Source organism: Carcharodon carcharias, chromosome 20, assembly GCF_017639515.1.
Source record: "Carcharodon carcharias isolate sCarCar2 chromosome 20, sCarCar2.pri, whole genome shotgun sequence".
NCBI classification, from domain to species: Eukaryota; Metazoa; Chordata; class Chondrichthyes; order Lamniformes; family Lamnidae; genus Carcharodon; species Carcharodon carcharias.
Genome location: NC_054486.1, coordinates 7,485,695 through 7,502,451, shown reverse-complemented (window position 1 = coordinate 7,502,451; position 16,757 = coordinate 7,485,695). Strand labels below are relative to the sequence as shown.

Below are 16,757 nucleotides of genomic sequence, written 5' to 3'. Positions count from 1 at the left end.
TGCTGTCGTGTAGAAATAAAAGTTTAGAATTTATTGGACTGAGTGCAGCAATGTACCAACAGAGAATAAAACTACATTTTATGAAAGAAGAGTCTATTTTTTAAAAAATCCAAAATGGGTTTAACTGAAATGTTTGAAATCAATTTTTTTGTAAATGAATTTATAGATTAATATGTGGCATTTGTTAAGTCATCATGCAATTTTTTTTCCCCCAGATGCATTTCAATGTATCTGATAAGAAAAACTGTGTGACCTGAAGAGTAGATTTTAATAGAACTTGCAGGTGAAAATACTGTACATACTCGAGTGATGATCAATCTCGTGCATAAATCGACCCCAAACTTGCACCCAAAAATCCAAATTCTTTGTACTCACCACCTACTTGCCGCTGAAGTCAACCTACTCATTAATAGGATCATAGAATAGCACATCATTGAAGGTGTCTGCTCAGCTCCTCGTGTCTGCACACATCGACACATGATGTCAAGGCTACTTTTGGGGGTGGGGTTGACAGGAACTCTGATAATGAGACAATAGGGTTTCAACCCCTCAAAACTCTTACTCATGTAAAAGTCAACCTTCTACCGTTTGGCTAAAGCATTAGTCTTGGAAACTCGATTTTTACATGAGTATATATGGTAAGAAGAAGAAACTGCAAAGAATTCGGTGAACAAAAGAGGAGCAAGGAAAATATGAAGTAATTGAAGGCATCAGATGACACGGTGGGGCTATGAACTTCACTGGATTCCTAGGATTGGATTAACATATTCCCAACAGGTATTAAAATAGTGAGTTTTAATGGTTTGGTTAGCAATTCTGTGCATTTCTCTAGCTGAGATATGAAGGCAGTTGAAAAAGAATGATGGTTTGAACTGTTTTATTGATTATTTTTTAAACAACAGTGGCCATTTTATTAGTATATGCACCTACTATAATAGGCCTCAAGTAATTAAACAATGTTTCTTTTTCTTCTTCCATGTTATTTGTGATTTTCTCACCTCTGTTAGACCCCTCTTAATCACTTGCCATTGACCAGTCACATTTGTCTACTTAAAAAAAAGTACCTTATGCAAAGCATATTTTAGTGAACATTACAGCAACATTTCAGGCTAGATTCAGGGATACTGTCATCCTTTATGATCCTTTGATTTCATACATTAAGATTAACTCATTCTTTTTTAGCTACCCACTGTTTAAGAAAAGCTACTTGTTCTTTGTTACCCAGAAATATACAGGTTGACCAACTAATGTACAATATTTCAACACCAATGTTATGCGTACTTGAAGTAAATATAAAAGGCTAATTGAAACTCTTGAATACTGTACTTTAAGTTTTTTCTTCACTATTTTTTTCATAAATTAGTTTTGAGTTGCTATGGATACGATGTTGGGAAGTCATTGATAAAAACCTATAATTACATAGATGTTAATGCTAAGATTGGTTATTTAATTATCACATAAGGATTCTTTAATTAGATTTCAATTGCATAATTTTGCCTAATTTAGTGACATAGATGTCCAGCTCCAAAACCCTAATTATTTTGGCTGTAAATTGTCGGACAAACATTTCAAACATCGTGGGCTGTTCATAGATTCTTTTGCTTATAGGGAGTGGAGTTGAGGGGAGAACAGGCACTATTTAAAAGAAGTTCTAAAATAAGCTAATTTAATAACACATCTTTCCCATAAAAGCTTCCAAACTTCACTAACTTGATGTTTAACTTTTTACTGGCTGCTTTAATGGTGAAAGCAGGATGCAGATGCTTTTTTGCAGTAAAATATAACTGAACCAATGATTTCTGAGCCACTTTGACTCCCGTCCTTTCTGGATGGCTTTTTATAATCAACTCCAAAATTAATTTCCACAGAGAACAAACAGGTCGCGCATAAGTAATATTCCCTTGAAGATGCGCATGTGTTCGGCCTCGTGTAAATTTTCAGGAGACTGTGCAGTGGAACAAGCCTGCCGTTGCTAGCAAACAGAATTTAGAGGAAATGTTGATCCTGGTAACGTCCTTGTAAATAGCTTCTGCATCCTCTCTACCAATAAGACAATGCAGCCACTCACCATCCTTTAAAACATATCATAGATTTTCACCACCATTTTAGGTGAACAGTTCTATAGTTACCTGTTACCCCTTTTTCCTTTTTTGAACAGAACAGCTACATGATTCTGTCGAAGGGTCATGAGGACTCGAAACGTCAACTCTTTTCTTCTCCGCCGATGCTGCCAGACCTGCTGAGTTTTTCCAGGTAATTCTGTTTTTGTTCCAAATCTAGCGATGTTTGAAAGATTGTGATCCTAGCCGCTGTCCTTTTCTTTCTGTCTTCCCTGACCATTCTAAGATGTTTTGCCATTGGGATCCATTGACACCCATCAATTTTTAGTACTAGCTCTTTATCTCTAATTACCTTTTGTCATTACTGTATCTCTTTCTCTTTCACTCTCATTCCTTTTAACAGACTCTTACATAGAAATAAATAGAAGTTACATTTTTGTTAGAAGACTTCTGTTTTCATCTTTAATTGGCCCAGTCCTTTCTTTGACTATTATTTTACTTCTTATGTGTTTGTAAAATACTTTACTATTTCCCTTCAGGTTACCCACTTTTTATGAATGCTGTAATAAAAATGGAAAATGCTGGAACACTCAGAAATTATGGGGGGGCCGGTGATGTAATAGTAATGCCCCTGGGCTAGTAACCCAAAGGCTCAGGATAATGCTGTGGGACCAGGGGTTCAAATCCTACCATGGCAGCTGGTGGAATTTAAACTCAACTAATAAGCCTGGAATTATAAAACTAGTCTCCCTGAAACTATCAATGATTGTCGTAAAACACCATCTGCCCTTTAGGGAAGGAAATCTGCCATCCTTACTCAGTCTCACCTACATGTGAATCCAGACCCACAGCAATGTGGTAGACTCTTAAATTCCCTCTGAAATGGCCCAGCAAGTCGCTGCATTCCAGGACCATTATGATGGGCAACAAATGTTGGCCTTGCCCATGACACCCACATCCCATGAAAGAATAAAGAAAAAAGGTCGACCAGCATCTACGGAGAAAGAAACATAGTTGACGCTTCAGGTCAATGACCTTTCATCAGGACTCCTTCATCAGAACTTTTGATGAAAGGTCTTTGACCTGAAACATCGGGCAGAATATTGCCCTCAGTGTGCAGGGGCAGGCCCAACAGACTGACGCATAAAATGACACAAGATGACGTCAAGCATGTGTCGATGGAGGTGGCTGTGCACCTGCTGAACTGTCAACTGCCTATTAAAGCCATTAGAAAAAGAGTAATTTACCTTATTAACAACGCTGCCCATCCAAAGTTAAGGTTGGCGGGGGGCAGGTGAAGAGCCCAAGCGGCCTTTGCTTTTTTCAGGAAACCTCATCCACGGGCGGGATGAGGTTTCCTGAAGGTTTTACAAAATAATAAAGTAATTTTTGCTAAATTCACAAACATGCCCCAGCTCATGTGACACTGTCACATTTAAATAATTTTTTTACTTATAAAAAAAAGTTTTATTATCAACTTAATCTCCCTGAGGCAGCTCCGTGCCTCAGGGAGATTGCTGCGCAAAAGAGCGCTGGTCCCGACTCTCCCTTCTCCCCCCATCCGCATGGGCAGTGCAGAGCGCTACCAGCCACGTGTTATGCTGGCCGCGTCTTAATTGGTCCACCCACGTAAAATGGCGGCACTCAGCCAATTGCGGGCGACGATCGGCACCGTGCCCCCTTTCCGCCATATGAAAGATTTTACCCATTAACTCTGTTTCCCTCCACAGATGCTGCCAGTCCTGCTGAGCATTTCCAGCATTTTCTATTTTTAATTCAGATTTCCAGCATTTGCATTATTTTGCTTTAGCTAATGCTCTTATTTACCTCTTAGTCAGAACTAACTGTCCCAGTCTCCTGTTTTGCCGCTTTATTTTCGATATTCGCATTTATTTTCTTGTTTTGTTAGCACAAAATTTGTTATACGTCTTACTTGAATTTGAATTTTTCCACTTATCCAAGGAGCTTCAGCTTTGTTGCACCACCTATGCTAGTGCGAAGATACCTAGTTTGCATTCTAATAATTTCCTGTTTGAAAGTTTCCATTCTTTTTGCCTTGTCTTATTTGCCAGTTATTATTTACTTTTATTATTTAGCTGTGCTAAATTCCTTTCTATCCTGTTGAAATCAGCCTTTTTATCAGTCAACTATTTTAGCTTTGACTGTTCCCTTTCCTTCTCAAGTTTAAATCACACCTCATTATGTTATGGTCACAGTTTTTGAGGTGTTCCCCTGCCCTAATATTATGCACTAGTCCACGTTATTTCCTGGGACAAAATCAAGCACTCTCTGTTTTGGACTAAATGGCTCACCACCTTTTCCATTTACATCAATCTTCCCTAATTGCATTGTTTGGTGGTCTATATTACACTCTAACCAAAAAGATTCAGCTTTTGTCAATTCTCTATATTGCCCATTTGTTATTATGCTGTAATGAAATCTTTGACTGCTATCTCTCCTCCATTTTTTCTGCTCTAAATCCCATACTCTGGCTTATGCTATATCTCAGCTAATCATTTTTCCTCCATTGCAATTTGTTCCTCCAGTGCATCAATTTTCTTCACAATATTCTGTGTGTATTAACATACATATAACTTGAGTCTTTGTCTGTTTTAAAAGTGTGCTCATTTTACACAGCTCTTCTGATTTTTTCCCCCCCACTTTATCTTTTCTATCCTCTGGGTCACTTTTGCTCTACTTATTTCCTCATCTCATGTTTACTCCTTTCTGCCATATTAATTTAAAGCCTCTTCTACAGCGCTAGCTACTCTTCCAGCAATGACTTTTGTTGCAGTCCTGTTTAGGTGATACTTATCCATCGTGTACAGATCACACCTTTCTTAGAGCTGGTCCAATTGTGTGTGAAGCACTTTTGAAACATTTCTGAGAGACATGATAAGACAATGAATAGATGCAAGGCTTTATTTTTTTTAGAGTGCTTGTAATTAGGAATTATTAAAGTCCATGAGTGTATATTAATTAAGTGATTAAAATGAAGAGGATACTTTGGTCTGTTATTGACAATTTGCACCATGTCTTGTTTTTGAGAAGGATTGGCTAAGGGGAGGAAGACAAATTGAAAACATGCAAAACTCCTAGATTTTCATGTCCTTCCGTCAATAGAAAGCTCCGTCACACCTGGTAGCAAAAGGCTGCAGAGGACCTTTGCAAAATAGATAGTGGCTGCTTCAAAGTAGTTTGACAAAATGTAGTTTGAATTTGTTTGCATGGCAGATGAGATAGCAAAACTGAACTTGTGTTGGAAATTTTAGAGTCGAGGAGCATCTGATAAATATGAATTAATTTGGAGTTTTGAGGTTGCTTTTAATATATTGACCTTTTACTTAATCCCTCAAATCTCCTTTTTTTTCCCTTTCAACGTATATGCAGTAGAACCTGTAAAGGACTCTCGATGAGGCAGATCCCAAGCCTAGCTCAGCAGGAATTTCTGTTGGCATTATTCTGAACCACGCGCTGGCTATTGCTGACTGAGCCAACGGGCCTCCTGGTCTACATGCAACCTTAGCGAAATGCCGATGTCAACTAGTTGATTTGTGCATTTCCTGCAGACATTGAGCAATTTCAGAAGCTTTACATCTGTAAGGACCTTGTTTAAACTTACTGTATTCTAACCTGCAAGAAGTATGGAGTTCCAAGCCCCAGTGTGGATTTTGTGACACTTCTGGCATTTAAAATTTTATATCCATCTGCACTGGCGATTTCATGTATATTTTAACTTCTGCAGTATAAGCATTAGAACAGTTAGCTATACTCACCACAGTTCATGAAGATCAACCCAACTCTATTAAGGCCTTTGTAAGATTAACTTATGAAAACAAAACACTTTCTGGGCATGACATTATAACATACAGTTTCAATCCTATTTCAACAAAATATTTCACTGTAAAATTGGTCCTTTTTCTTACTTTATACATCCTTAACTTTTGATGCTTATTTCTGGTTAGGTGGAAATAATGCTTAGCACGTACCCCTGTACTTAATTGTAGATTTCTCAAGCATTCATTGTTAATTTATGTGTAGTAATTACAAATTCACAAACTACATCTCAGCACAGAAAAATTAGCCTTGCATTAATTATTTTCCTATGTATAAAGTGACCTCCATGTCGAGATAGAATGAAATGGCATTTTTTTTTGAGGGGATGCTCATTTGCACGCTGCCTTTTTCTATGTTTATGGACTCAGATCCAATCCAAACTGCTGGAACGAAATCAGCTCTTCTGTGCTAATTATGAGTGCCTATTGTGAATTTAACTTGGGTTTTCTCCACCAGGCTCCAAGTGGGTGTGGACCCACAGCATTCAATAGACCATACTGCTTTCCAACTGCTTTCATTAAATGCTCAACTCCCACTATGCGTGGTTATAACCTCAAACTGGTGGAGGGCAACCTTTCTCGCAGAGAAGAAGTCTTACAAAAATGCACAGTGCAAAGTTCAGATCAGGAGTGCCTCTTTTATGTACAGCAGTAAACTAAAAAGGCGGTAAGGGGTGAGAGGAAATTTATAAACCTAAAGAGAATTAAGGCCATACAGCAATGTAGTGATTTGGATGAAGATAAAGCAGAATGTGACAGGAAGGGCAAAAATTTTAACAGTAATAGTGCACCAATGAATAAGGTCAAATCAGGGGAATTGGCTAAAAAAAATTAAAATTAAAGGCACTTGATCTAAATGCACAAAACATTCTTAACAAGTTGATTGAATTAATGATACAAATAGAGATGAATGGGTTTGATCTAGAGCCATTGCACAGACACGGTTGACCAAGATTGGGAGTTAAATATTCCTGGATCATTGACGTTTTGAAAAGACAGGCAAAGTGGAAAAGGAAGGGATGATGAAGAATGGCAGGAGCACAGTGGTGAGGTGGAGCAGGAAGTAAAATCAATACAGATGGAGATAAGTAACAGCAAGGAGCAGAAAATGCTGGTGGGAGTTGTTTACGGGCCCCTTAATGGTAGCTATACTTTGGACAGTATATTAATCAAGAAATGAGAGGAACTTGAACCATTGGCAATATAACCAATTATGTGAGACTTCAATCAAATTGACAAAAGTAGTTTGAAGGCCAGGTGCATGGAAAGCATTTGTGACAGTTTCTGAGAGTGATATGTCTTGGAACCAACCAGGGAAGTGGCTATTTTAGATCTTGTCTTGTGTAATGAGCCAGGTTTAATTAATAATTTGATAGTAAACGGATCCTCTGGGAAAGAGGGATCATGATGCAATAGAACCTCATACTGAGTTTGAGAGTGATGTACATAAGTCTGAAACCAGCTCATTAAAATTAATAAACCCAATTACATAGGTATGGTTGTGAACTGTCAAAGGTAGATTGGGAAATTTGATTGAAAGTCATGATGGCAGATAAGCGATGGCAAACATTTAAAGAAATATTTAATAATTCTCAACAAATATGCTTTCCATTGAGAACTAAAAGCTCCACTGGAAAAGTGCCCCCCGACTATGACTAACTAAGAGGTTAAGGACAGGATTGGATGAAATGAAGAGGCTTTTCATATTGCCGAGAGGACTAGAATGCCTGGGGATTGGGAGAGTTTTAGAAATCAACAAAGCATAAGCAAAAATTGATCGAGGGAGAAATAGAGTGAGAATAAATTGTAAGAAACATGAAAACAGATTGTAAGAGTTTTTACAAGTACCGTAGATGTCAGCCTATAAGTCGACCTTTGAAGCCTCGAAAAAATGGGGGTCGATTTATATGCTGAGTGTAAATGTGAACTACCAGCCTGGGTGTGGTTGGGCACCATTTTGAGATGTCATGGGATTCGATGCAAAGAGTGGGCGACTCTTAAGCTCCGGCGCGTCTTCACAACACAGCCCATATTGCCTGCTTGATCCCTTGCGCCCAATTACAAGGTACCAGTGAATAAAACATACAGTTGTGGGGTGAAAAATTGAAGCTGACTTCTAATATTAGTATAGCATGTCATGGCTGAAAAGGAGTGCCTGCTTGTACCTATATATGAGTATATGCAAAAACATGGGCCTGGATCTTCTGGTTGGCATGTGGAGGTGGGCCCTGCACGCCGACGTGTAAAATAATGCGCGGTGATGTTGGGCGTGTGTCCCGACATCACCGCGCATCATTCAGATCTGCAGTTCAGGGGGCACGCACTAGAGTCGGCTGCACGCCTGCCGAACTGTCAAAGGCCTATTAAAGCCATTAATCAACCAAATGAGGCACTTGTAAGAGCTGCCCGTCCAACCCTAGGGAGGTGAAGAGCCCAGGCGGCCTTCACATTTTTCATGGAGCCTCATCCTCGGGCAGGATGAGGTTTCATGAAGGCTTTATAACTTTAATAAAAAATTTTAATAAAATTCATAGACATGTCCCAGCTCATGTGACACTGTCACATGAGGGGGCACATCTAGGATTTTTTTTTACTTCTTTATTTCAAATCTACACAATCAGATTAATCTCCCTGAGGCAACTCCTCTGTGCCTCGGGGAGATTTCCGCCCGAAAGAGCGCAGGCCCCAACTCTCACTCCTCCACCCGCCCGCACAGGGAGCGCTGAGCGCTTCCGGGTGCGCGTCACGCTGGGTTAAAAGCCAGTTAAGGTCTCCCACTCCCGCCCTGTCTGCACGACGGGGAGAAAATTCTCCCCATGACTTTTGGGGCTGGAAAAATGGGGTCATCTTATACGCTGGGTATACTTATATGCTGTGATTTACGTAGAGTTAAAAAAGGAAGACAGTAACAGAAATAAACGTAGTTCCCTTAGAGGCAGAGACAGGAGAAATTATAATGGGGAATAATGAAGTGGCAGGGATGTTTAACACAGATTTTGTGTCTGCCTTCAAAGTAAAAGACAAAAAGTATACCTGAAATAGTGGAGAACCAAGAGTCTGATCAGAGTGTGAAACTTGAATTAATATTAGTAAATAAAAACTACTGGAGAAACGAATTGGATGTTCTTGCATTCTAAAAGAGGTGGCTGCAGAGAAAGTGGGTGCACTGGTTGTGATCTTCCAAAATTCACTAGAGTTTTGGGATGATTCCAGTGGATTGAAAAGGAGGGAGAGAGAAAGTAGAGAAGTCTGGACCTGTTAGCCTGATATCAGTCATTGGGAAAATGCTGGAATCCATTCTTAAGAAAGTGGTAACAGAGCACTTAGAAAATCATAACATGATTAGGCAGAGCCAACATGATCTTATGAAAGGGGAATCGTGTTTTACAAAACTATTTAGGTTTTTTGAGGATGGGGTCGGGGTAGTTTATTAGCAATGATAGAAAGAAACTAACAATTGTTTTCAGGTAGGGGTGTCACAAGAATGAGTGCTGGACCTTCAGCTATTTACAATCTATATTAATAACTTAAATGAAGATATAATGTATCCAAATTTGCTGACGATACAGCGTTAGATGGGAAAGTAAGAAACAGATGCAAAAAGTCTATGATATATGGATAGGTTAAGTGAGTGGGCAAGAAGATGGCAGATGGAGTATAATGTGATGAAATGCGATGTTATTCACTGCAGTGGGAGGAATAGATAAAGAGAATACTTTTTAAATGGTGAGAGACTAAGAAATGTTGTTTTTAAGAGGGATTTGGGTGTGGTGGTACACGAAACACAAAGTTAACATGCTTGTACCACAAGCAATTAGGAAGGTAGCTGGCCCTAATTGCAAGAAGGTTGGAGCACAAGAGTAAAGGTTTTCCTCCAATTGTCTTTGGTGAGACCACGCCTACAGTTTTGTCTACACCTAAAGAAGAATATACTTGTCTTGCTTCACCCTACCGACCATTTTTCATGCTTAGAGTACTGAGTGTTGATTTCATCATGGAGGACCATCATAAGATTTTTGACTAATTGACCAAGTAGACATTTCCAGTTCATTTATATTAAGTTGCTGTTTAAAAGTTAAGTTCAGCACAGTGTGTGTTAGATCAATTCAAGACACACATGATCTAAGAATGCTGGTTCAATCCAGAAGCTGGCTCTAAGTGAAGTGCTTGGTGGAACTGTGTTTTTTACATACCTTAGCAGTTTGAAACCATAGGAAATGTTATATTATAATGACATTCACATATATAATGGTCTCATTTATTTGAGCATAGGGGGAAGTTGTAGGGGGCTCAATCAGCTCATTTATCCTTAGTGTAGGTTCTTGACTTTAGGATTTTATAAAGGACAGACTCACAGGGATATGGGTTTAGGCTCAACCACAAACTTATTTATTGACAGAACATCTCCACTGCCCCTAATACAAGAGCTCTAAATTAGTGTAACGACACCTCACAACACTTAAACCACAAACTCATTTATAAAACTCCATTGAAAAGTAGAACCGCACGTTTCTGCCCCAATACTTACTCGGCCCAACTCAAACCCCCTTTCGGTATTTAGTTAGTACCCTTAAAGCTATCCGTAATTCTCAGCCCCTAAATCCATAGATCTGACTGATACAATGCCCCACACGGTTGGTCGTTCCAGTGCGAGCTGTAGGCCCGTGAATCAGGTTGACCGTTCCTGACCCTCCTTGGTGACTGCAGTGCCAGACCCCACGGCCTTGGCCATTTTATTACAAATCTTGTTTATAGTATCAAAGCACATTTCCTGGAGCACATTCTGTTTGGATGGCCGGCGCTTAGCACCCCTTAAGCTCTTTAGTCTGGTCCCTGCCTTGGTTCAGACGACCCATTTATCGTGACGTTGTTTCCACAACCGAAAAGGTGGATCCCATCCCAAAGTGATGTCTCTGGATCTCAGGTTAATGTGCATGTGATAAGATCCATTTCTCCTTGGCTGTTGTGGATGTTTGGTTGTGTGATGGCTGTTGTCTAGGGCCATTTGCTATGATGGTCTCCCAGTTTCAGATTTCCAGCATCCGCAGTATTTTGCTTTTTTCTTTAATTGGATTGTCTGGTGCTACCTGCTCTGTATCTTTGAGATGATGATGTCCCAGTATCTTCACACCAGCTCGATTTAGTTTTGGTATTGACACGTTTGAAGATTAACCCCTTGCGGTACAGCCTGTATCTGTGTTGAGGTTTGGCCTGTTTTATTTTGCAGTGGAGCGAGGTCTTTGGGGGTTTTTATATTTAATAAAGTCCAGTTGGAGGGGATTCTGATCCTACAAAGTGGCTTCCTGTCGTGCTAGAACAAGGACAATCTAGACATTTGAGATGGAAACCGTACCGGAGAAACAAAACTCGATTCATATGGTTAGATCCAACTAGTTTGAACAATTGGCTACACTGAAGTGAATTTAGCCCATTAATGTGGGTAGAGTAACATGCTCTGTTGTTCTCTATGTTACAAGAAACATAATGAAATTGAAAATTCCCTGAAAACGGTTTTCTGTCTTAATTTTACATGTAATATAAGATTTACAATTGGCAATGTCTCACTAGAGCCTTGGTCAGTTCACCTTCGAGGTTAGGAGTAATTTAAGGGGTATCAGCATGTGCAATATTACAATATCCAGCATGCATGAGGGTTCATTGTTGCAGCTCCTGGATTATTTATGATTAGATATTGGGCAGCAAAGGTAAACTGGAATAACTGGCGATCTTGCCCCTAGCTGCCATCCACCTATTCACACTTTACTGCTGAAGACTTTGGATAGTGATCAGGAGAGAGAAGCCTGGGTATGTTCTTACTTTTATACTCCTTAGCCCAGAGCACTGAGGCAGACTGCAATGCTGCACCAGTTAAGGCAAGGTAATGAAACATAGAGAGAGAATCGAACCAGGGAATGTATGCTGCCTGTAACATAATGAGTCAGTGGTTGGTAGCTTTTGCAGATGAGAGTATCAAGGGATCTGTGTTTTTCTGTAGATGGCAGGGGCAGGTTTGGGCTTTGGTCTTTCTCTGTGTTGACTTCAGGATTGCTCAACAGAAATTTGCAATTCAAGTTTGAATTTTGTTTTAAGATGGCTTAAGATGTAATTTTAACTCTAGTGTGGCAAGCCATCTGAGAAGCTGGGTCAGAACAGATACATTCACTTCACTGAGGGAACCAGTGACTCTTAGAGCTTGAAACCTTTTGGGAGTCAAATGCCCAACAATTTGAACTACATGAGTGCACTAATCTGAGGGGGATTTTTGAACAGGATCTTACTTAGTGAAGTGAAAATTTGACTAAGACAGAATAACAAAAAACTCTCAAAAATAGAAGATGTAATTATTAAAAAAAAAGATACTGGCCAATTTTCTTGTAATATATATTTGTGTCCACTCATATTAGCTGCTCAATAATATAAATTTTACTCATTATTCATTATGCTGCTGCAGTAAGAAACAAATGTTACTGAGCAACAGATAAATTTAGATGTTTGATGTGTTGCATGATATTCTAATAAATGTATTTAATTATGGTCATAACTCCTTCACTATTAATGAAAGTAAATTGTTACTTTTTTTTCTCTACTCTGTTATACTTTATTTCAAGGAGTCCCTTTAATATTGACAAATTCCTCAAGATCCACTGTGAATGTTGCACAATCTTGGGAATCCCAACATGTATTGACACTCTCCAATACCCCTTCTGTTCTAATTTATGAAAGACGCTGGCAAGTAGAAAAACAGGGCTTCTGTTCTATAAAATGCTGTTTTAATCTAAACTAAAGAAATTGTCAGTGTTAATAAATGCCACAAATTACAGAAATCTGAGTAATAAGCAGAATTGATGACCTTGGGGACCCCTTGACGTTCTCTTGTGGAACTTCAAAGATCCAGTAACCTCAGTTTGAAAAACAATGGCATTAGATCCAGAAGATTAGGCCCTTGCAGTTTCTTGGAATGATAGCTCACGTTAGACAATGTTGTGTCCCTGGGAATTTAGAATGGAACAGTGGGAATGAAATTATCATCCTTTGTACACTTGAACGGTGAAAAACACCCACTGTTACAGTGAGAATGAAGTGATGAATAAAGATTGTAACAAGCCAAGCATATAGAATATACAAACATACAAATTAAGAGCAGGAGTAGACCACTCAACCCTCGAGCCTGCTCCACTATTCAATAAGATCATGGCTGACCTGATTATAACCTTAATTCCACATTCCCGCCCACCCCCAATAACCTTTTGCCCCCGTGTTTATCATGAATCTATCTAGCAGTGCCTTAAAAATATTCAGAGACTCTGCTTCCACCAGCTTTTGAGGAAGAGAGCCTCACAACCCTCAGAGAGAAAAACATTTTCCTAATCAGAGAAGAAGGCATATAGGCATAAGATTGGTGTGTTTTTGTTGAAATGGAATGTTTTCCTTTGCATATTAGTAGCAATGTGCAACATTTTATATTGAAGCAAGATATTAAAAATAAGACTAGCCATTTTATTCTTTAATTGGCCCCCTTCCTGTAACTTGGTCTTGATGGGTTTCACCACTTGGGATTATTTCAAGGTGTAGTTTCTTTGTATTTCAGAAAATTATCCTTGCCTCATCTTTTGCTTTTCCTGTTTAAAAAAGCCTATTAACCTGTCACTTGCTTTAACATTTCCAGTTTATCTGGAATTATATTCTGCACTTACTGAGTATGATTCAGACTGATGACAGTCAGTGATGCTTAATATAATGACCATCTTGTTTTGCTATCTAGCTCATGAGTCCTTATTCCTTTTGTGCAGTCATTTTTTTAAAAAAATTTGAGCTTTTTTTTATTTGTAGAACAAAATGTTTCAGAATACGTTCATAAACATGCCTTTTAAAAATGTTTGATTAAGAAACTATTGTTTTATTTGGCAGGTCTAGATCCACAGAAACATCTTGGGAAAACATTGGATCAGGTGGAACCATATCTGAAACAGGTAAATTTGTCTCCAAATTTGAAGAGAAAAGGGAGATTAATTAATTAGGGAGCCATTGTATAGTTTGTGCAAGTAAGAATGCTTTCAACTGCATAAACCAATATTAGTAATTGCTTTGAATGAACAACTGCTGCTGAATCTTTGACAGGTTCCAACGCAGTTAAGTCAACTTGCCTGAGTTCATCAGAATGTTATGCGGGGCCTGTGTTTGCAGAACATGCTGATGGCAGCCAATTGCAGTGAATTATTTACCAAAGGCAGAGGGCCAGATGCTGTCTCTGAGTATTAGCTATTCCTTCGGATTCAGGCAATGGCAGGGCTTGGGATAAATGGTGCCTAAGATTTTTTCAAACTAAAAATCTGTCAACGTCTTAAATGAATCTCTATTTGGATTTGGCTGTGGCTTCCAAAGAATGTGTCCCTTTTGAAGTGGCCGTAAGATCAAATCATCAAAACCCCCCACCTTTCTGACATTATCCTAAAAGGTCAGGTGACCTATCTTTGCTGCAGTCTCCTCAGTCATCGAAAATATTTTATCGTCATCATTATATATAAGTCCTAACATCTATAATTTTGTTCTTTTACCCCCTGATTTGAAGTGATTGGAGATTATCAATTTTTTAAAAAAAATGTATTATCTAGTTGTGTCATAACTGTCTACATAGCAAGGTGTCTCTGTCAAAAAGAAATAGGATCAGGCCTAGAACCATGGTTCTTATGTTACATGGGATCATATGGTTTATGGGAGATTACAACACTGAAATCTCTTAAAGAGGTACTACCCCCCTATGATTTTTCCCTGCACTGGTCATTGAACCTATTCTAGTATATTTGTATGACTGCATTCAAAGAGTAAGCCTGCTGAAGTTAGGGACTAAAGTTTCCTTACAAATAGAAAATTTAAAATTTGCTGTTGCAGCAAAGGTGAAATTTCTAATCTTTGACTTTCATCAGCTCATGTCATGTGTCTTTCCTAGCTATAAATGAGATATTTCCCAGATCAGTGCCTTAGCACTGATGAAACATCATGAAAACATTGGAATTACTGTTACAAGTATCAGTCAGAACAGAAAAAAAACCCCAAAAGAAACAACATTTGAAGATGATGATTACACTGGCAAAGATTACCAGGTTATTGGATAACTTAGAGCCAACAGACTCCCTGTTGAAAATGAACTGGGTGACTATTCCCTTGAATCATCCCACAATTTCATAATGCTCCTGTGTTTCAATAGAAAGAATGGATACTGCAACAAATAGATATCTGATAAAAAGCAGTTCAAACCTGTGGAAAAAAGTAAGGGCAATATTTAGCTGACTCAATAGTAATTTCAAAAACAATTATACTGTGCCCCAAAGTTTCATTGTAGGATCATCTGTGTGCTGTTCCTCAGTGTTATTATCCGTAAGCATGAGGTCATCTTTTATATGTATTCTATCAATACTCAGCTTGTTTCTCTATCACAGTTCTTGTTTCTAAGGTTATTGATACAATCTATGATTGCTTGTCCATCATGACCATCATGATGATGAATGAGCCAAACTTTCTACAGTTAAACATTGGCAAGATCAAAGCCTAGTCCCTGTCAGAGACATTGTTCTTTAGCTTTGATCTTACCCTATTCCTGGTTGCTTGTCCAAGTTTGCCACAACAGTATGTAACTTGGTTTCCCTGCTTGACTCTAAGATGAGCTTTAAGTCCCACATCAGTTCACTGCCAAGTCTGTCTGCTTTCACATCTGCAATTTGTCAATCTTTATTTCTTCTTTATTTCCATTATCATTCATTTATACCCCTTTCACCTCCTGATCCTTTTTTTTCCAAAGATCTCCTTGTCAGTCTTCTAAGTTCCATCCAAACAAAACCTGCCTTATGGATAACTCTGTTGCCTGTACACTATCCCATACAAGGCTCTACTCATCTACTTCTCTTGCTAATCTTCACTGGCTTCCCAACCCTTAACACCGTAGCTTCAAAATCTTCATCCTTATCTAAAATTCCTCCTGGCCTCTTTCCTTTGCCTTGCAATTCAATCTTTCCGGTTCCTGTACCTTTTGCTTTTCCAACTCTGACTTCTTTGCTTTCTCAGCCCTACCATGATTAACAGAGCTTCCAGCCTTCTTGGCACTTATCAAGGTCAGGCACACGAGAACAGTTATACACAGGTATAAAGCTTGAAGACATCAGAGCTGTGTGTTGTGCTCTGCTTAAAGCAAAAGTGAAACTAAGACTGGATTGCATGACAAATTTCCCTTCTAATGATGTCATGCTGCTATCCCTTAAAGGTATGTTACAACACATGGTTTGTTAATTTGATTAATCAGGAGTTTGAGTGACAGTGCAAGGGAGTGTGCTTGATTACATCTCTTCAGATGATAATGACTTTTCCAAGGAAATTATGAGGCATGATTCTTTTCCTTAACACTAGACCTGATGGAACACAATCATAGCAGACCTGCTTGGAAATTCTGCACTTTGAACAGACAAGTTTTATAAAAGCTTTCAGCAAGAGCCAGTGCCTTGTTTGTTGGAGGCAGACTTCAATCAAGTCATAATGGCACTTAAAAGCCATTGTGTACACGTTGACTGTTAAAATGATACAATCTGACCAGGTGTGTAACAAATTTGATTCAGTGCCTCATTTGTCCAACCAGGTGATCCATTCTGGTTATGGAGAGCCAGTAAGCAGATTTGTTTCTTCAACCATCAGAACATCACATTTGCTTTTGTGGGTGGAATCCGTGCTATCAACTTTGGTATCTGTTTGAGGCAGACCCTAATTGAAAACAGAAACTGTAAAGGGGAACAGAGAAAAGAAACTGACCCTCCCCGTTTCTAAGGAAACAAAAATAGAAACTGAGATCTGGAAATCCAAACTTCTAGACAGACTG

At 38.9% G+C, this 16,757-nt stretch overlaps 1 protein-coding gene across 2 annotated transcripts in view; it reads left to right on the top strand.

Moving 5' to 3' along the window:
* Positions 1-16,757, top strand: part of dph6 (diphthamine biosynthesis 6) — a 230,290-nt gene that overhangs the window by 90,549 nt on the left and 122,984 nt on the right. For both annotated transcript variants that reach the window (XM_041215295.1, XM_041215296.1), the window contains exon 6: positions 13,805-13,866. In XM_041215295.1, the coding sequence (XP_041071229.1) occupies positions 13,805-13,866 (62 nt within the window). The remainder of the gene's footprint in view (positions 1-13,804; positions 13,867-16,757) is intronic.